The 21,138-nt window shown below is 43.1% G+C and overlaps 2 protein-coding genes across 2 annotated transcripts; both read left to right on the top strand.

Moving 5' to 3' along the window:
• Nucleotides 1–4,599: 4,599 nt before the first annotated feature.
• Nucleotides 4,600–7,812, top strand: LOC310877145 (exportin-1-like; the record flags this gene model as incomplete). The annotated part of the gene is made up of 1 exon (XM_083790877.1): nucleotides 4,600–7,812. The coding sequence occupies one exon, from the start codon at nucleotides 4,600–4,602 to the stop codon at nucleotides 7,810–7,812; it is 3,213 nt and encodes a 1,070-aa protein (XP_083647003.1).
• A 3,358-nt stretch (nucleotides 7,813–11,170) lies between these two features.
• On the top strand, nucleotides 11,171–20,136 carry dpep2 (dipeptidase 2). The gene is made up of 10 exons (XM_083757852.1): nucleotides 11,171–11,289; nucleotides 11,458–11,584; nucleotides 14,746–14,875; nucleotides 15,885–16,035; nucleotides 16,549–16,618; nucleotides 17,663–17,839; nucleotides 18,137–18,221; nucleotides 18,335–18,410; nucleotides 18,772–18,907; nucleotides 19,697–20,136. Exons 1-10 carry the CDS (start codon nucleotides 11,189–11,191, stop codon nucleotides 19,910–19,912), a joined length of 1,269 nt encoding a protein of 422 aa, XP_083613978.1. The 5' UTR covers nucleotides 11,171–11,188; the 3' UTR covers nucleotides 19,913–20,136.
• The last annotated feature ends 1,002 nt before the right edge of the window (nucleotides 20,137–21,138 follow it).

The following is a 21,138-nucleotide window of genomic DNA, read 5'->3' as shown; positions in this document are numbered from 1 at the left end:
TTCCTATTCTGCCCACCCACACAGCTCGAGATAATAAGCTATTGAATGCCATTTTAGATGCACAGTGTGTCTTCACGCACTCACTATCTGTGTAGCAGTGATCGATTAGTTGGCATCTCTGGCAGTGGCCTTTTTGAAGAATCTGTGACATCATATTGACATCCAAATATAGAGTTCCATATGGCTCAATGTTGACTCTCACTTCATCAGTAGTGGAAACTGGAAACAACACAAATGAATCAATATAAATAACATGAGTGTGCTTGCTAACAAAGTGAACAAATAAATTAGGCCAAATGGCCAATCACAATTGCGAAGTGGTTCTTTGGCTCGTAATCATAGGGGAACCTCTTTATCCTCTTATCCTGCGTTCACATTGGCAGATGCAAAGATACACAGCGTATTTGTAGCTGCAGTTAAAACCAGCTAAAAGTTTTGTATCTTTGTAGCTGTTGTAGTTTTTGCAGCAGCCACTGGATTTCATTGGAAATGAATGGTAGACTGTATCTTTGCATCTGCCCGTGTGAACGCAGCATTAGGTGCTATAGCCTATAGCAGGGGTGCTATAGGCTATAGCAGGGGTGGGTTAGGGTTAGGTGAACATTAGGTGCTATAGCCTATAGCAGGGGTGGGTTAGGGTTAGGTGAACATTAGGTGCTATAGCCTATAGCAGGGGTGGGTTAGGGTTAGGTGAACATTAGGTGCTATAGCCTATAGCAGGGGTGGCCACACTTTTTTGACTTGAGAGCTACTTTCAAAATGACCAGCTCAACAAGATCTACCCACCGAAAACATTATAATTATAATTATAATATAATAGCATTGCTGAAAATGGCTTTGGAACAGCGTCGCATACATACAGTATATAGACAAATACAATTGGAAAGGGAAACAGAGGGGGAGAGATGGAATAAGTAGAGATTTTGCATTTAATTTGTTCCACCGACATTTGTGCACAGCAACACTCTTGAAAACAAAGTATTGCATTTTGGGTTTGAGCTGACAGGCACTTTTTAATGTCAATCAATCAAGTCAACTTAATTCTTGGCAGATGATGCCAAAAATAGTTTTTATATTTTAAATTAAATATTATTTGGGGGCAAAAACATATTAGCTCTATACTCTAGAGCTAATATATTTTTTTAAAGGTCCACTCTGGTTCCGGTTGACCATGTTGAGGCCAGTCCACAATTAATGTATCTTATCGTTTTATAATTGCATCAGGGAAGAAACTTAGTAGTAGGCTAGTATAGTATAGTCGCAGAGGTATGTATGTAAATGCGGCAGTCTATCCCCTTTGCAATGCGCTTGGCTTAACAGCCAAAGTGGCTGGTAGATTAAAAGATATAATAATAATAATAATAATAATACATTTTATTTATAAGGCGCCTTTCAGGGCACTCAAGGTCGCCGTACAGGTTTAAAACAGTACAAAAACACAGTTAAAAGCAGAACAAAACACAGCTTGCAGCAGAAGACACTAGAGGTCACACAGAGTCATAGGCCTGCCTGAACAGGTGGGTTTTGAGGTGAGTTTGGAAAATGGTGATAGAGTCCATGTTTCTGATGTCAGGGGGGGGGGGGGGGGGGGGGGGGAGTTCCAGAGGTGAGGGGCAGAGCGGCTGAAGGCTCTTGACCCCATGGTGGACAGACGGGCTGGGAGGACTTTCAGGGTGAGGGAGGAGGCAGACCTGAGAGACCGGGTGGGGTCTGTTAGGGCCTAATGAAATTAGTATAGTTCCATGTGTTAATTTCTTGTCCACGTATGTGCACAGGTAGTGCACTCGCACTACGTATGTACAGTATGTGCACTCGAGTGCCCAAGGCCTGCCGTCGAGTAGGATGGATAGGCAGTTGTCAAGCCCCGCCGATCCGGTCAATACAACCATATATAGACATATTGTATATGGAGCTCCGGTTGTCCAGAACCACAGATCTGACCCATATGCCTATGCTGTAGCCATTGGGCATGCCATCTGTAGCCATCATGCTGTAGCCATCATGCTGTAGCCATCATGCTGTAGCCATTGGGCATGCCATCTCCAGCTTTTAGTTGTTCAGATCCACCGATCCAACCGATATGCCCATATATGGACATGGGTATATGGGTATATATTGATGACATACAAGAAAATAATAAAAACCTGCAAATCCCAGAGTACCTGGAGATCCTCAATATGTTGTCATTGACTGGCCTGGACTCCATATTTGGGCATGCCTGACACGGAAATCAGTGAGATTGGACTACATTTTTTCGTTTTTTTTTGATGGGCGCTAGCCCCTCCCAACATCAAGCTTTTTGTTACCGTCCACAAACGTTGTCTTAAACAAACAAACAAAATTCCCACTGCCAATGAATGGAGCATTTTACGTCTGAGTAATTGGGCAGCATAGTGTCTATTTGATGTCATGATGATGTACTGTACGATGATAAGAGCACCCCTCACTTCACACGGGTGTGATTTTTAGATTAGTTTTGTTTTTGTACAGCTTTGAGGGCAAACATTGAATGCCATTGACATTGAATGGCCATTTTTGAGTGTTTGTGTATAGGGGGGTGGGGGTTGTGAAAGTCAGATTCTAAAAATGTCTTCTACATCCTGACAGTTTTCTGAAAAAGCCATGTTTCTATGTCAGTCGTAGAAAGGGTTGTTCTCGATTTGTCAAAAATAGCAGACCTACAAGCTCGTAGCGCGCCACTCGGTGGCGCGCTACGAGCTTGTAGGTCTGCTATTTTTGAAAAATCGAAGAACAACCCTTTTCTTCTCATGATTCGCATTTGGTTGCCGGCTCCGACGCACCTCTCCTAAGGTGTGCACAAGGCCTTTTCGCTACCATGGAATGGGAAAGCGACATTTCATAGTAATAATGTATTAATTAAAACAATCCCCAATTAACCTTTGAAAATGTGCATTTCCCGTCAGTCACGCCTCCTGATATGGTCACGCCTCGTGACATCATGCCTCCATCTATGGTCACGCCTCCATCATATATGGAGCTGACCTGTTCTGACATTCCATATGTTGATACTTCCCCACCCGTCCTTCCTCTTCAATGTCTCCCTTTTGACCTGTCCAATCAAACTCTAGCTCTAGCCCCAAAGTTATTAGTGCAGCCACGCCCGGCAGCCGGCGAAAATTAGAGTTCTCAACAGGCCCGAAAATGAAGGCCCGTACAAACCCTGGGTACTACAAACCTTAAAGTATATATTAATTAAATGAAGGCCCGTACAAACCCTGGGTACTACAAACCTTAAAGTATATATTAATTAAATGAAGGCCCGTACAAACCCTGGGTACTACAAACCTTAAAGTATATATTAATTAAATGAAGGCCCGTACAAACCCTGGGTACTACAAACCTTAAAGTATATATTAATTAAATGAAGGCCCGTACAAACCCTGGGTACTACAAACCTTAAAGTATATATTAATTAAATGAAGGCCCGTACAAACCCTGGGTACTACAAACCTTAAAGTATATATTAATTAAATGAAGGCCCGTACAAACCCTGGGTACTACAAACCTTAAAGTATATATTAATGGAGACAGCAGCGGGTTTCTCCTCCCATCCACTTGCATTAAGTTGCTCCAAAGCGCATGAGGCGATTTCACTCCTCCTTCCGGGTAGGAACAGAGTGCATTCTGGGATTGATTGGGCCAAACTCATGAACGCGCTGGCCGTTGACTATCATTGCACGTGTCATCATGAATGTGTGCAATGATAGTCAAACGGACCAGCACGTTCATGTGTTTGGCCCAGCACTGCAATACCAAATTTAGACACTATGTCCATTTTGCCTCAGGGTTTCCTCTGGGTGCCGTCTCTATTCATATATACAAACCCTGTACACTCAAGACACTCTCCATATATGGCCAGACCCCATCAAACCCTGTACACTCAAGACACTGCCCCAGCTGCCACCCTTAGATCTTCATATATGGTGCTGGTCTGTTCTGACATTCCATATGTTGATCTGACCTCATCAAACCCTGTACACTCAAGACACGCTCCATATATGCCTGGCCAGTACAGAATTCATTCCATATGTTGATCTGACCCCCCCATGCCAAAGCGCCAGCACTCGCCCAACAGTCTGCCGTCACCCAGGCGGATGCGAGGTCGCTTCTCGCCCTCAGGGCGTCTTACTGGTATGTACCACTTAGTGCAAGCCTTAGCCGGTAATACACACACACACACACACACACACATGCAGATGCAGATGTTTCCGTATCTGCTCTAGACAGGATCTACAAACTACAATGTGAAATGATCCCAGTCTAGGTGCCGTGTCATTGGTCCGACTCCCTGACTGCACACAAAGCCACGCAGTCGGAGTAATGGGATGTCGGAGTTATGGACGGTCCCCCAGTCTAATCCACAAAAGGGTGATTACGTCATCCAACGTGATGTCACATATGAGTAGTCACAAATTAACCCTACTACCTGTGGCTGCTAGGTGGAGACAAAGTGATGTCATGGGCCCTATGGAGGCATATAAGCACTTTTTAAACAGGTGTCAAGTTAGTTCCCCTTTGGAGAGCACAGCAGCTTGAGCAGCTCAATCACTATTCCAACCCACCTGAAAGTTATTGATAATGTTGCCAGACCATGCAGCACAGCAGCTGCTGGACTTCAACCAGGAACTGGACATCAACCTGCTGGATAATGTGGTGAACTGTGTATATCACGGGGTAGGACCACAGCAAAGAATGGCACAAGAGGTGCTGACACACTTTAAAGAGCATCCAGAGGCCTGGACAAGAGTAGCCAAGATACTGGAGTTATCCAAGAACATGAACACCAAATACTATGCTCTTCAGATTCTGGAAACTGTTATTAAAACAAGGTGGAAGATTCTGCCACGGAATCAATGTGAAGAAATTAAAAAGTATGTTGTCTGTCTCATTATCAAGACATCGTCAGATGCATCAACCTTGGAGAAAGAAAAGGCCTACATTGGGAAACTGAACATGATACTTGTCCATATCCTGAAGCAGGAGTGGCCCAAACACTGGCCCACGTTCATTAGTGACATTGTGGGGGCGAGTCGAACAAGCGAGAGTCTCTGTCAGAACAACATGATCATCCTCAAACTGCTCAGCGAGGAGGTCTTTGATTTCTCCCCCGGGCAGATGACCCAGGTTAAGGCCAAGCACCTCAAAGACAGCATGCACAGCGAATTCTCACACATTTTCCAGCTCTGTGAATTTGTTATGGAGAATTCCCAGAATGCAGCTCTAGTCCATGCTACTCTGGAGACCCTGCTACGGTTTCTCAACTGGATTCCATGGAACTACATCTTCGAAAAGAAACTCATCAGCACACTGGTGCACAAGTTCTTGACGGTGCCAATGTTTCGAAATGTGACACTTAACTGTCTGACAGAGATCGCTGGTGTGAGCGCCAAACAGTACGAGGAGGACTTCATCACCCTCTTCACCCTGACCATGTGTCAGCTCAAACAGATACTGCCCCTGAGCACAAACATCTGTCTGGCATACAACAACGGGAATGACGACGAACAGAACTTCATTCAGAATATCAGTCTGTTCCTTTGCACCTTCCTCAAGGAGCATGGTCAGCTCATTGAGCAGAAAAACCACCTCCAAGAGACTCTGATGGAGGCTCTCCACTTCATTCTGTTGGTGTCGGAGGTAGAGGAGACTGAGATATTTAAAATCTGTCTGGAATATTGGAACCACCTGGCATCTGAGCTTTACAAAGCGACCCCTTCCCCTTTCTCTACGTCCACTGGTCTGCTATCTGGAAACCAGCACATTGTTCACGTTGACGTTACTGGTCGCCGAAAGCTCTATACGTGTGTCCTGTCCAAGGTGCGCCTGTTGATGGTTAGTCGGATGGCCAAGCCTGAAGAGGTGTTGGTGGTGGAGAACGACCAGGGGGAAGTGGTCCGAGAGTTCATGAAGGACACAGACTCAATCAACCTCTACAAGAACATGAGGGAAACGCTGGTGTACTTGACCCATTTGGACGTTGAGAACACGGAGCGCATCATGACGGAGAAACTCCAAAACCAGGTGAACGGTACAGAGTGGTCCTGGAAGAACCTGAACATGCTCTGTTGGGCCATCGGCTCCATCAGTGGGGCTATACACGAAGAGGAAGAGCAGAAGTTCCTGGTCACCGTCATCAAAGATCTGCTAGGTCTATGTGAGCAGAAGAGGGGGAAAGATAACAAGGCTATCATTGCATCCAACATCATGTACATTGTTGGTCAGTACCCACGCTTCCTCAAAGCCCACTGGAAGTTCCTCAAAACTGTCATCAACAAGCTCTTTGAGTTCATGCATGAGACCCATGATGGTGTTCAGGACATGGCGTGTGACACCTTCATCAAGATTGCCAAAAAGTGCCGGCGTCACTTTGCCGAGGTTCAGGCGGGAGAGGTGAGGCCCTTCGTTGATGATATCCTCGACAATATCACCACGATCATCGTTGACCTTCAACCCCAGCAGATACACACCTTCTATGAGGCTGTAGGTTACATGATCACTGCCCAAACAGACAAATCCAAACAAGAACAGCTGATAAACAAATATATGCTGATGCCCAATCAGGTGTGGGACAACATCATCCAACAAGCCAATACCAATGTGAACATCCTGAAGGAACCAGAGACGGTGAAAAAGCTGGGGAGCATCATTAAGACCAATGTTAGGGCCTGTATGGCTGTAGGGCACCCCTTCATCATCCAACTGGGCAAGATTTACCTGGACATGCTTAACATATACAAGTGCCTCAGTGAGAACATCTCAGCTGCTATCCAGACCAATGGTGAGAAGGTGACAAAAGAGCCCCTGATCAGGAGTATGAGGACTGTCAAACGAGAGACACTGAAACTGGTCTCATGCTGGGTTAGTCGATCAAATGATCCACAGATGGTTGGGGAGAACTTTGTCCCTCCATTGTTAGACGCTGTCCTCATTGACTTCGAGCGGAACGTCCCCGCTGCCCGTGAGCCCGAGGTCCTCAGCACCATGGCTACCATCATCATCAAGCTGGGAGGAAATATCACTGGCAAGATCCCGCAGATCTTTGACGCTGTGTTCGAGTGCACACTTAACATGATCAACAAGAACTTTGAGGAATACCCAGAGCACAGAACCCATTTCTTCCACTTGATCCAAGAGGTCAACACCCACTGCTTCCCTGCATTCCTGGCCATCCCGCCCGCCCAGTTCAAACTGGTCCTGGACTCCATAATCTGGGCTTTCAAACACACAATGAGGGATGTGGCTGACACTGGTCTGCATATTCTGTTCACACTGATGCAAAACGTTGCCAAGGAGGAGGCAGCAGCCCAGAGCTTCTATCAGACGTACTTCTGTGACATCCTGCAACACATCTTCTCTGTGGTCACAGACACGTCACACACTGCTGGTCTGACCATGCATGCATCCATCCTGGCCTATATGTTCAGCTTGGTGGAGGCCGGTAAGATCACCACAGGCCTGAATCCAGCCAATCCAACCAACAACCAGGGTTTCATCCAGGAATATGTAGCTAACCTGCTCAAGACAGCCTTCCCTCATCTGCAGGATGCCCAGGTGAAAGTGTTTGTGACTGGGCTTTTCAGCTTAAATCACGACATTCCTGCCTTCAAGGACCACCTTAGGGACTTCCTAGTACAGCTCAAGGAGTTTGCCGGTGAGGACACCACAGACCTGTTCCTGGAGGAGCAAGAGGCATCTCTTCATCAAGCCCAGGAGGAAAAACTCAAGATCCAGATGTCTGTCCCTGGCATCCTCAACCCCTACGAGATCAAAGAGGACCTCAGCTCAACCTAAATGTAAAGACTGGCCTCCAGGTGGACGTTTTTACACCTGTTCTGTTTTCCTTTTATTCTATTTTTATCTCCACAGGCAGACGGATGGAGATGATGTCGTTGTGTGCGTGCGTACGACGTGCGTGTGTGTGTGTGTGTCCATGGCTAATCGCAAACCACTAAATTCAGCGTAAAAATGTCTTGGTGCACGCTGCCAGTACGTCAAGGAATCCATGATTTTTTTTTTACGCCATGGCTGTGTAGGAAGGGCTTTTGTTGTTTTTGTGTGTGCGTTTGTCTGTATGTGCATGGCCACATACAGACAGACATGTAGTATGTGCATGTGCATTACTGTAGTAATGTGATCTCGTAAACCATTGGACTGATCAGTGTCAAACTGTCAAATTCTTTGTGTTTGTGTGTACCAAATTTGAGATGATTTGATTGGCTGAGCACGGAATGTGATGTATGACGATAAGAGCGCAGAGTGTGACAGAAACCTTGCCCATATATGGAGTAATCATAATGTTATAGGTGACTGATGTCACCTTTCCCAAATAAGGAGATGTCATAGATACTTTTGATTGATTGATTGATTGATTGATTGATTTAAGTATTTATTAACAGTTTTTTTTCAGAATTACAGTACATTTCAAGCACAACTCAATACAAAAACTGTTAACTGTGAGTGGATGACGCTTTCGAATATATTACATTTTTTTAATATTCAAATTTCTTTCATATTATGAATATTATGAAAAAAATTAGTTTTCAGCCCTATTGGGTGATCTTTTAAAAATATATATTAACTACCGGTTATATACAGTATTAAAACAAAATGGCTTATGGGTGGAATGGGTGGACACATTAAGATTTGATTGCCCAATAAATATCAAATGTAACATTTGATTGTCCAAGCTTCACGTGACGTGTCACTTGGAACCCGAGGGATATCCCAATAACGGACAACAAATCCCCATATATGACACAATGGACTAGACTCCATAAATGGATGTGGCTCCTTCTTTGGGTACAGATGACTCATGGAGACCTCATCATGATGACGTCATAGACCAGGGGTGGGCCACATGCGGCCCCCACCTTCACTTAATGTGGCCCTCAGGGTAATATCAGAATACTGATATAATATTGGTTCCAGCTGTTTACAATTCCACCACATGCAAACATGACCCGCTTTAATCACTTCAGTCTAAATTAGTAGCTCAATGCTCAACACACGTATAATTAAAGGCATTTGAAATTACATAAAAATTTAAATTCTCAGGATTCCAATTTGAATATAGCAAAAATAGCCGATCTACAAGCTCAAAACGCGTCGCAGCTTGTAGAACCGTGTACCTCACTAGTACGTATACTCTGACAATGGGTACAACGGGTAATATAATATTATATAATTCATATCAAATACTACCTGACCTGTATTGACATGTAGGCCTATATGAGCTGTTTGAGAGAGTAAAAGTGCTAGTATGCATTATTTTTATCATGAATAAATATTAGTCATTACATCTACTTGCATTATAATATGATTTAGTTGATCTTAATGGTTTAAAAATATCACGGTGTATCAGTGTTGGGGTACTTAATTGCATTGACCATTTAGCAGTATGAAATTGACAAAAAAAACTAAATCTAAATGTTAGTAAAGGTATGATTTGGAAAGTATACATGACTTGAATGAATCTGCAGTCTGCACTGACCTAAAACTCTGCTCTACCCTAACCCTTCCAACGTATAGTTCATGCCATAAGGACTTGGTTTTATAGGTTTAACAAACAGCATACAAAATATTAAGCCTTAAATATCAAATGTTCAAATCATAAACTTGACCTTATTTCAGACCATTTTACAAAGCATACAGGCTTCTCAGTGCCCACTCTTCTGGTTTAAATTCACATTTACAGCTACTAAGCCAGTGGTTCCCAAAATGGGGCCCGGGGACCCCCAGGGGTCCTTGAGGGAGTTCCAGGGGGTCTCCAGCTAAATGATAGTTTGCAACCAAATGGACCCTTATGGGTCTGTAAGGGTCCAGAGTGCAGGTCCATTTGGTTCCATTTGTATACTCTCAAGAGTTAAATTAACATAGATTTTACAATATAAATTGGGGGTCCCAGAGGTAGAAATGCCATTAAATGGGGGTTCCGTAGACTAATGCATGACAAACAGGGGGTCCTTGACATTAAACTGGTTGAGAATCACTGCTAGAGCCTTAAAGATCTTCTCTTATGGGGGTCCCTGGGGGGGGGGGGTCCATGGCATTATGTTTTCAAATGGGGTCCGCAGGCTCATTAGTGTCAATGTGGGGGTCCTTGACATGAAAAAGTGTGGGATCCACTGCTCTAGCTAGAGTTGCTTGATAAACAAGGAACTGTAACCCTGACAGGGAGTCAGGGCTAACTGGCACATGACAGCACAGTCCTCTAGATTTATTATAATGATATGACGTGACTTGCCATAAACCATCCATTGATTCCCCATTCATCCAATTTGCATCTGCTTGTATTAAACGACATTAAACTCACCAACATTGCAGCTGTAGGGAAAGCTTGAATATCCACTTTCAAACTGCAACGCTTTTGTTTCATAAAAATCCACCAAATCTTTTTCCCCACTCAGCTCAGCACTTAGTTTTTCTTCTTTTTTTAGTTCTATCTCACTAAAAAAACTAGAAAAACGAGGTAGATAAGATGTTTGGCTGTCAACAACAGCGTCCATTTGTGTTTTCAACGTTGAAACAGTTGCTAAGATACGACACTGCATAGTGATTGGCTCTGCTGCATGCCTTATGAGTACTAACCAATGAGCTGTGCCTATAGCGCCTTGCTAGACACCAGGTTCCATGTCTTCCTCCTGTTCCCATAGCTCAGATAGCTGCCCCTTCTCACCAATAACGCGCCTGACCTATCGGTGCTCTCTGGGGGCGTGATGCTGTAAAGTTGGCATTTTGACCGTCTGTCTGCTGCGCAGTGCCGCTGCGCCTCTGCTGCTCAAGCCATAGGCTACTTTGGCAGGTGAGTTAGTTTATAATAAACTCTTAACGTATAGGGAGTAATTTGCTCATAGTGTTCCACTGGAATTGTTTCAATAATAATAACAATTCCTGCTAAACATGATAAGTATGACTGTATATGATAGCATAGTGTAGCTATGTATTATGTTTAAAAAAGTGTAACTATAACTAAATGCTCTCTCTCTCTCTCTCTCTCTCTCTCTCTCTCTCTCTCTCTCTCTCTCTCTCTCTCTCTCTCTCTCTCTCTCTCTCTCTCTCTCTCTCTCTCTCTCTCTCTCTCTCTCTCTCTCTCTCTCTCTCTGATTTTAGATGAACTGACGCAGTCACTTTCTGTTTCTCCATCATGGCTTGTGGTTGTTGTGGCTTCATGATGATCCTCTTGTTGCTTTCCTTCCTGAGTACTGCATCTGGATATTCAGACAGAGACAGAGTGCGAGACTTAATGTCTAAATTTCCCCTTATTGATGGGTAAACCAAGCTACATCTGTAACATCTCTATAGTATATTAGCTTATGCATGTATTCTTTTAAACATATTAGGTCTAATAATTTCCACTCCAGTACTACAGTAGGCTATACCTCTACCAGTATTATAATTCAGTCATTGTCTGTCTGTCCATCTTTCTTTCCACCTCAGTCACAATGACCTTGCCCTGCAGTTGAGGATCCTTCATAACAATCGTCTGAGTCAAATTGACCTTCATAATGTCAGCAAAGTGGCCACAGACATCAGCCGCCTCCAGACAGGGCACGTTCAAGCTCAGGTACTGTAATCTATCCTTCACCATAAACCTACTGTAGCTCAGGTACTGTAATCTATCCTTCACACCATAAACCAAGCTCAGGTACTGTAATCTATCCTTCACCATAAACCTACTGTAGCTCAGGTACTGTAATCTATCCTTCACACCATAAACCAAGCTCAGGTACTGTAATCTATCTGAAGACCATAAACCAACGTTCAAGCTCAGGTACTGTAATCTATCTGAAGACCATAAACCTACTGTAGCTCAGGTACTGTAATCTATCCTTCACACCATAAACCAAGCTCAGGTACTGTAATCTATCTGAAGACCATAAACCAACCCCAACTAGGATTGGCTCAGAAAAGCTCAGAAGGGCATTGTTGTGTTCATTTGTTTGGACCCTTAATCAGAATTTCATATGTGGCACTCAGTATAGATTATTCATAATTTGCTAAAATACAATGAAGTGTAAGGTGTAAAGATTTGGTAGGTGACCGGGTCGGGGATTGAACATGAACCACAATTATGAATTTGGATGGGTTTAATGTGCAAAAGGGTTAAATCAGTCCTCAATGGCTTCTGACAGAACTACGAGGGGACAGGGATTATTTATTATTTTTATTAGTATTTATTTATTCATTTTACATGAGGTGGGCGTTGTCATCTTCTACTATGTGCTGAAAAGCTGTTTTGCTGACTGCCTTGTAGCATAGTGGTCTATAGACTTAATGTTTTGTCTGTGAGGTTAGAGTTAGTGTTAGGGTTCAGAAATACATTTATCACACTGTATTTCTATCAGAAATGCATTAATCAGGCCCAGGCCGTAGCGTAACGGTCTGGGCACCGGACTGGTGATCCAGTCGCGGTGTGCCGCGGGTTCGACTCCCGGACCCAACACGGCCCTTACCGCATGTCATCCCCCCATCTCTCTCCCGTTTCCTGTCAGCCTACTTTCTATCCCTTAAAAAAATCAATAAAGGCGTAAGCCGCAAAAAAATATCTTAAAAAAAAAAAGAAATGCATTAATCAGATGGTAAATTGTGTCAGAAAGGCAGTTACCAGACTGCTAATTCCGTCAAAGACATTTATCACAATGCATGTCTATCAGAAATGCATTCATTCGATGGTAATTCTGTCAGAAATACAGTTACCAGACTGCTAATTCTGTCAAAGACATTTATCACAATGCACGTCTATCAGAAATGCATTCATTCGATGGTAATTCTGTCAGAAATACAGTTACCAGACTGCTAATTCTGTCAAAGACATTTATCACAATGCATGTCTATCAGAAATGCATTCATTCGATGGTAATTCTGTCAGAAATACAGTTACCAGACTGCTAATTCTGTCAAAGACATTTATCACAACGCATGTCTATCAGAAATGCATTCATTCGATGGTAATTCTGTCAGAAATACAGTTACCAGACTGCTAATTCTGTCAAAGACATTTATCACAACGCATGTCTATCAGAAATGCATTCATTCGATGGTAATTCTGTCAGAAATACAGTTACCAGACTGCTAATTCTGTCAAAGACATTTATCACAATGCATGTCTATCAGAAATGCATTCATTCGATGGTAATTCTGTCAGAAATACAGTTACCAGACTGCTAATTCTGTCAAAGACATTTATCACAACGCATGTCTATCAGAAATGCATTAATCAGATGGTATATTGTGTCAGAAAGGCAGTTACCAGACTGCTAATTCCGTCAAAGACATTTATCACAATGCATGTCTATCAGAAATGCATTCATTCGATGGTAATTCTGTCAGAAATACAGTTACCAGACTGCTAATTCTGTCAAAGACATTTATCACAATGCACGTCTATCAGAAATGCATTCATTCGATGGTAATTCTGTCAGAAATACAGTTACCAGACTGCTAATTCTGTCAAAGACATTTATCACAATGCATGTCTATCAGAAATGCATTCATTCGATGGTAATTCTGTCAGAAATACAGTTACCAGACTGCTAATTCTGTCAAAGACATTTATCACAACGCATGTCTATCAGAAATGCATTCATTCGATGGTAATTCTGTCAGAAATACAGTTACCAGACTGCTAATTCTGTCAAAGACATTTATCACAACGCATGTCTATCAGAAATGCATTCATTCGATGGTAATTCTGTCAGAAATACAGTTACCAGACTGCTAATTCTGTCAAAGACATTTATCACAATGCATGTCTATCAGAAATGCATTCATTCGATGGTAATTCTGTCAGAAATACAGTTACCAGACTGCTAATTCTGTCAAAGACATTTATCACAACGCATGTCTATCAGAAATGCATTCATTCGATGGTAATTCTGTCAGAAATACAGTTACCAGACTGCTAATTCTGTCAAAGACATTTATCACAATGCATGTCTATCAGAAATGCATTCATTCGATGGTAATTCTGTCAGAAATACAGTTACCAGACTGCTAATTCTGTCAAAGACATTTATCACAACGCATGTCTATCAGAAATGCATTCATTCGATGGTAATTCTGTCAGAAATACAGTTACCAGACTGCTAATTCTGTCAAAGACATTTATCACAACGCATGTCTATCAGAAATGCATTCATTCGATGGTAATTCTGTCAGAAATACAGTTACCAGACTGCTAATTCTGTCAGAAAGACGACGTTCTGTGTTCTGTGCCACTCAAAGTGAGGGAAGCCTCGCCCCTAGTATGTTTGTCAGAAGCAATTGAGGGCTGATTTCACCGCTCTGCGTTTAACCCATTCTGACCGGGCACCCATTTTGGTGTCAGCATCATGTTATGCTTTAGCTATTTAAAAATAGCAGATCTACAAGCTCATAGCGCGCCACCGAGTGGCGCGCTACGAGCTTGTAGGTCTGCTATTTTTGAAAAAAATCGAAGAACGACTGACATTTTTAGAATCTGATCTCAGGTCAGAATGGGTTCGTCAGACCAGCGTGTGTCCAGTGGAAACCTCGTATGAATCTGATCTCAGGTCAGAATGGGTTAATGTCCGCTAAAAACGGGCACTCAAATTGTAATGGCGCTTTCGTTCTGTCTGTCCTCCATAGAACTATGCATACTGAGTCACGTAATAACCGTGCGTCTCCATTCTATTATTGCTGTGACCACATGACATGTTGTTGTGTTCCCCACTCTCCTACGTGATTGTTCTGCACTATTGTCAGGTGTTTTCAGTCTATGTGCTGTGTGGGGCCCAGGAGAAGGATGCAGTGAGGCTGACCCTGGAACAGATAGATGTTGTCAGACGCATGTGCACCGAGTACCCAGCCCTAGAGCTGGTCACATCTGCCCAGGGTAAAGTAGACCAGCATTTTACAGCGACTCCAGTAGAGTAAAGGTTAACCACTTTCAACATGGCATTCCTATGTCGGGCAAAAATAGCTGATCTACAAGCTCACAATGTGTCTCATCAGGACGCGTTGTAAGCTTGTAGATCAGCTATTTTCACTAATTGTATGTGGAAGAAAAAAGTAACCTAACGTTTTATGTAAATGTATAAATGAGAATGAACACATGCAAATGTGTGACGCACGTGACTTAACAGTGGAAAGACCACTGTATATTTCAAGGTGTAAATATTTTCTTTAAACTTTGTATGAATAAAGTTACGCGTTTCCGTACAAAACAAAACTTCAATCTCCACATCGTCAGGCCATTCCAAAATGTTCTATAACTTTTTCATACTGCAAGAGTTAGACCGATTCATCATGACATCACCACAAACTAAACTTTATTTGCCAGTAGATAACGCAGGCATGCAGTGTCGCATTGCCTATTAGAAATATATAATTGTGTTATAAATATCCACAGGTTGACAAACTAGACACAGCAAATGTTCTGAACACTTTACTGTGAAAACGTCCATAGACATTATATCCGGAAATGCCCATTTTGTTTACCAACATTCAAACATTCTGGTCTAAAACAATCACATGATGGCTATATTACTATTAGTACAAATGTGTGATGTTCAGATTCACTGTCTATCATTTCCTTCTCTGCGCCAACACTCTCGTGGGAGGTTACACATTTGTATGCAGAGCCACATCCGACTGCAGTTCGTGTTCAAACTTCCAGCATAAAAGCTTAGTGCTGAGGTCTTTGGGAGATAAGTGCCTTGGCATGGAACTTCAGACATAATAGCTCTTGTTCAGTATATGTGTACTAGTGCTTCTGCTCATGATGGTGTGTGTGTGTGTGTGTGTGTGTGTGTGTGTGTGTGTGTGTGTGTGTGTGTGTGTGTGTGTGTGTGTGTGTGTGTGTGTGTGTGTGTGTGTGTGTGTCTGCCTTTCGTTCCCGGCAGGACTGAAAGACACAGAGATGAAACATAAGATAGCATGTCTGATGAGTATTGAGGGAGGCCACTCCATCGACAGCAGTCTGCCAACCCTGCGTATGTTTTACCAGCTGGGTGTTCGCTCCATGGCCCTCAGTCATAACTGCAATACACCCTGGTAAGGGGGGTAGATATTATACATTTTGTACGCTGTCTATGCTTTATTTTAATCTCATAACATTACACACGATGAAAATAGTTGTCTATGGGTGTAAGGAACATGAAATGTCCATAACTAAAATTGTGCAACACACATGTACACCTGTAGAGATGTACATGCAGACACAGAGGTAGCCTGTGCACGCACACGATGGTATCATGGATGTATTTGATTTCTTTCCCCCGAACTGTTGTGTTGGAAAATAACTAAGCTACACTTGGTTGGTAAACAGTACAGATTCTCACAACAAACTGAAGACGATGGGCATTCCTCAGTCGCATCTAGTTTTGAATACAAATTTGAAGATTTTCAGAATTCTTAGGTTGGTTGGGTTTTAGAAGGCGTTTTTAGAATCAGCCTCAGGTCTAAATGTACATCCTGTACAAAGGAGACCAAAGTTCGTAAATGTTCGTAAAGCCATATCGTAATGCATTATGAGTAATGCACAAGTGTTCCTTATTGTCATGACAGGGCTGAATCCTCCTCAACTACATATAAGTTCTATCAAAGACAGAACAACAGCCTGACACACTTTGGTAAGGTAAGTTCAATCTTTTAGCAATGCTTTTGTATCCACGTTGGTCTACTGAATTTGTACATGTACGTCTGTTGTAAGGACAGGAGGCAGGAACCAACATCCTACTACTCAAACTGAACAGCTTCACCAGCCGCGGGCTTGCATTGTTTTCTCGTCAGTCTGCTCTGCAAGTGGGATTACAATGAAGGCCAAGTTCAAAGACGTGTTTGACCCATACGATATGTCTTTGGTCAGACCTGTGGTATCACCCCATGCAGGAACAAGGATGGATGTGGGTAACAACGCAGGTTGAGTACCTGTTGTACCCGTCTGTCTCTGTCCCTTTTATGCCCATATGGAGATGTCTGTAGATGGCTTTCATTGTGGCTTTTATGCCCATATATGGAGATCCTGATGTCATCAGTAAGGGGTTAATTAACTCCATATATGCCTATGGGGCCTGTATGCAGATCGGTCAGGTCAGCAGTTCTGGACAAATGCTGATCCGACCGACTTCACGCCTATTAGCACTGCACTCTTCCGGGTACTCATGTCGCACCGGGTACGGTGCGACATGCGTGTGAAGTCAATCGGGTGGTTCTTGAGATGTACGAAGAATGTTTGCCTATTACATGCCCTGAATGGTTAGGGCGGCGGTGGCTCAGGTGTAGAGTGGCTGGATGGTAACCGTAAGGTTGCTAGTTCAAACCCGGGCTCCCCCAGAGTTAGTGTCGAAGTGTCCTTGAGCAAGACACTGAACCCCTGATTGCTCCTGATGTGCTGTTTGGTGCCTTGCATGGTTTCCGCTGCCATCGGTGTATGAATGTGTGTGTGAATGGGTGAATGTAATGCACAATCTATGTAAATGCAAGTTTGTCCCAGTCTGTACATGGCTGCTGCAATGTCCTCAGTGGGAAAGAATGTCTTTCTTCCATACTGCGACAATGAGCGTAACTGTGTGTGACTGTGTGTGACTGTGTGTGACTGTGTGTGACTGTGTGTTGTAGGCGGTGGTGGAGGAGATGAACAGACTGGGGATGATCGTGGACCTCTCTCTGTGTGTTGTAGGCGGTGGTGGAGGAGATGAACAGACTGGGGATGATCGTGGACCTCTCTCACAGCTCCTGGGACACGGCTAGTGCTGTGATGAGGCTCTCCAAGGCTCCGGTCATCTTCAGCCACTCCTCGGCCTACTCCATCTGCAACCACAGCCGCAATGTTCCCGACCGGCTACTGCATCAACTGGTGAGAAGAACGTTGGGGTTGAATGAAATCATCATTGATCAATTCAGCGCTTGAAGCTAAAATCGTGCAATACTAGAGAGAATGATGACTTGTAAGTGGTGAGGGGTGCCATGCCTTGTACTATAGTACGCACACACACACACACACCCTCCCTTCAAGTTCCAGTCATTTCTGACTTTTAATCTTGTTTTTTTACATATCTACATTCCTCTTCCTTTTTACCCTCCCTCTCACACACACATACACGGTTTTGGCATGGGTGTATATGCAGTAGATTCTCCTGTGTTGTTGTTTCAGAAAAAGAATCAGGGATTGATCATGGTGAATCTCTATAGTGGATTTGTTGCTTGCAAGGGCCAAGCGAACGTCTCAGTTGTTGCTGGTGAGTCAAACTGTTATGATGTAATTATTATGATTAAGTATGTTATGGTTTATGTATGAGATTATTTCTAATGACCTTACAGGTTTGCCACGTAATCCCATCGTGTCTTTCAGACCATTTTGACCACATTAGGAAGCTGATTGGAGCTGAGTCAATAGGAATCGGAGGAGACTATGAAGGCGCTACTAAGTAAGTATATATAGCCTTAATTGGAAAATAATGCCTAAACATCATACACTTAACCACTTTCAACCTGGTGTCCCTACTTTGAGAATTACATTTGGCTTTATCAATCTAAAAAGGTTTCAAAAGCTGCCAACAAGTTGCCAGATTGTAGGATATTGTCATCACTTTTGTGCGACACTGTCAAACAACAGGGCATTAATGAATGCAGTGACGATATGGAGACACAGTGACAAGACAAGACAGACCACTGGAAGGAAACTGGAACTTTCCTGTCACTGTTGTGAGAGTGGCCATTTATTTAAGCTTTTAGCTATACTGTGATCAGGTGATTATGTAATATCGACATGTCTGTGGTACTTTGCAGCTTTCCTCTGGGCCTGGAGGATGTGTCCAAGTATCCCACCCTGATCCAAGAACTCCTCCGAAGGGACTGGTCAGAGTCTGAGTTGGCTGGTGTCCTTCGACTCAACTTCCTGCGAGTGTTCGAGGAGGTGGAGAGGGTGAGCCGGAGAGCCGACATATTTTATATGAAGTCGTTTTATGTGGCTGGATGTACAGTACGGCGCCATATTTTTATCAGTAATTTAACGTATCATTAAGCTTTTAAAAGGTTATTTTCCTGAAGCCATTCTGCTTTATTAGATATTGCAGTGGTGAAAGACAGGAGGAAAGAGGTGTTGGAGCCATGGAACAGGTCATGAGCTGGATTATAAACACAGTTCCCTGCAGTAGAATGACAATTTGTAAAAATGTATCCATCTTGTATCCAATTTAGTATATTATTTCAAACTAAAGTCATTTTTCTTAGAACAGTGATATTTATGGTGATATATTATGTTGTAGGGTAGTAGGGTAAATGTATGTGAGGCGTTGCTTCACCGTGTGTCTTTTGTATTGTATTTTATTGTATTGGGTGCAGCTGGTCCTTAGTTGTCTCCAAGACAAATGTCTCCCCAGAGACAAAATAGAATAACCCTGATTACTTGGTAGGCTACCTGTAATCAATTTGTCCCATGACATGACACACAGCGAAAGAACATCAATTTCAACCTTAACATATAATTGATCCTCACTCATTATTAGATGGCGCCATTCGGTGTACAGTACTTTAGCATTGTGTCCTTTTGAGAAATTTGATTAGCAATGACACCATTGATGGGGATTCCAAACGAATGGAAACTACAGCCTTTCTCTTCCCTGTAAAGTTAACACTGAAATAAAAGACACTATTGTTGGGTCAATAAAAAATAAAATAAAAAAGGTTTACAGTCAAATGTTTCCCCATGCAGGTGCGTGATACTCTGACTGCGAGCCTGCCTAGTGAAGTGCAGATACCCCTGGAGGAGGTTCAGAACCCCTGCAGGCTGCTTCTCACACGTCCCCACCAGGGAGGACAGAGGAGTGCCACCTCCTCGGTCTGCATTACTGGATCTCCTGGTCCCATGAGGCCACTTGTAGGGGCCTTGGTTCTCCTGCTTACTGCCAACCTGTTTGCACTTGTGTGATTTGGAGTGATTGTTGAAATGAGTGTGTAATGCATTAGCCATAGTATTCCGAGTACACACAACAATCGATTTGTAACTTTTAGGTTTTTTTAGGCTTGCCACTCATCGCAGTTATAGCACATTGGGAATTGCATGGCAGTCCCATTTAATTGGGTTTAATGCCACGTGTCCACCTCTACCAAGCTACTCACCCACATTGATTCATTGCATGTACGCATGTTTTTTTTCTCCATCTGGAATTGATTCATTGTACTCGTGTTTTTTCTCCATCTAGAATTACTCTCACCAATGGCGAGAGGTTTTATCAACTGGTTACAAATAACAATTTGCTAAATCTGTACTTAGGGGTGAGGTTATTCCACAATGTCCCATGCCAGGAGTCTAGGTTGCTTGGAGCATTGCCCAGGGTAACGTAGCGATGGGATCAGTGTTTGTTAGATGTGTGTGGGAAGGGGCGTAGGGATGGATCATCATATCCTGCAGAAGGTCTGGTAGCAGGTCACCTTGTTCTTTGGGTCATCACCATTGTTTTGAATAGGTAGGCTCACATTCTCTGAAGTTGAAGATTGGGCATGCTGTGGCATTCTGGATCAGTTGTAGGGTCACCGCAATGTGTGCCTGGAAGCACAGCTTACTGTCAGGTTCTTAGTGATTTTGAACATGCAGGAGCTTGAGCATATTGTTGAGCTTGAGGTGAGTGAAGACATCCACTGCTAGATGTCAGCCAGGCATGCAGAAGTGTGTTCAGCCTGTGTGTTACAGTTAGAGGGTGGGAAGGGGAAAAAACTGTTGTGTCAACTGTGTAGCAGTTACAGGACAACTTGCAGACAATAAAGGGACAGACGGGACGGACATTGCTGCTCATTGGAGTGGCTATACCACTCACACATCACACCCGTGTGAAGTGAAGGGCGCTCTTATCATCGTACATCATCCATTCATTGTCAATGGGAATGTAATCATTAAAATAAAAAGGGCAACTCCGGAGTGAAGAAGCAAGACGTACCATTTCAATAAAAATGTCAACTTCCTGTTGATATTGCTATTTTTATTGTTTAGAAAACCTGGATTGTATCCACTGATCTGGATCTTCAAATAGTATATCATTCGGGGATAGATGAGCATTCTGAGAAAATAAGCCACCTACAACCTTAACGTATTGCGATTTGTGAGGTTGTAAATTGGCTGTTTTCGCTGTTTGATGTACAACCAACATAGTGCTAAAG

Source organism: Protomyctophum parallelum (assembly GCF_964188405.1).
Source record: "Protomyctophum parallelum genome assembly, chromosome: 2".
Lineage (NCBI taxonomy): Eukaryota > Metazoa > Chordata > Actinopteri > Myctophiformes > Myctophidae > Protomyctophum > Protomyctophum parallelum.
This window is presented reverse-complemented; position numbering and strand designations above follow the sequence as displayed.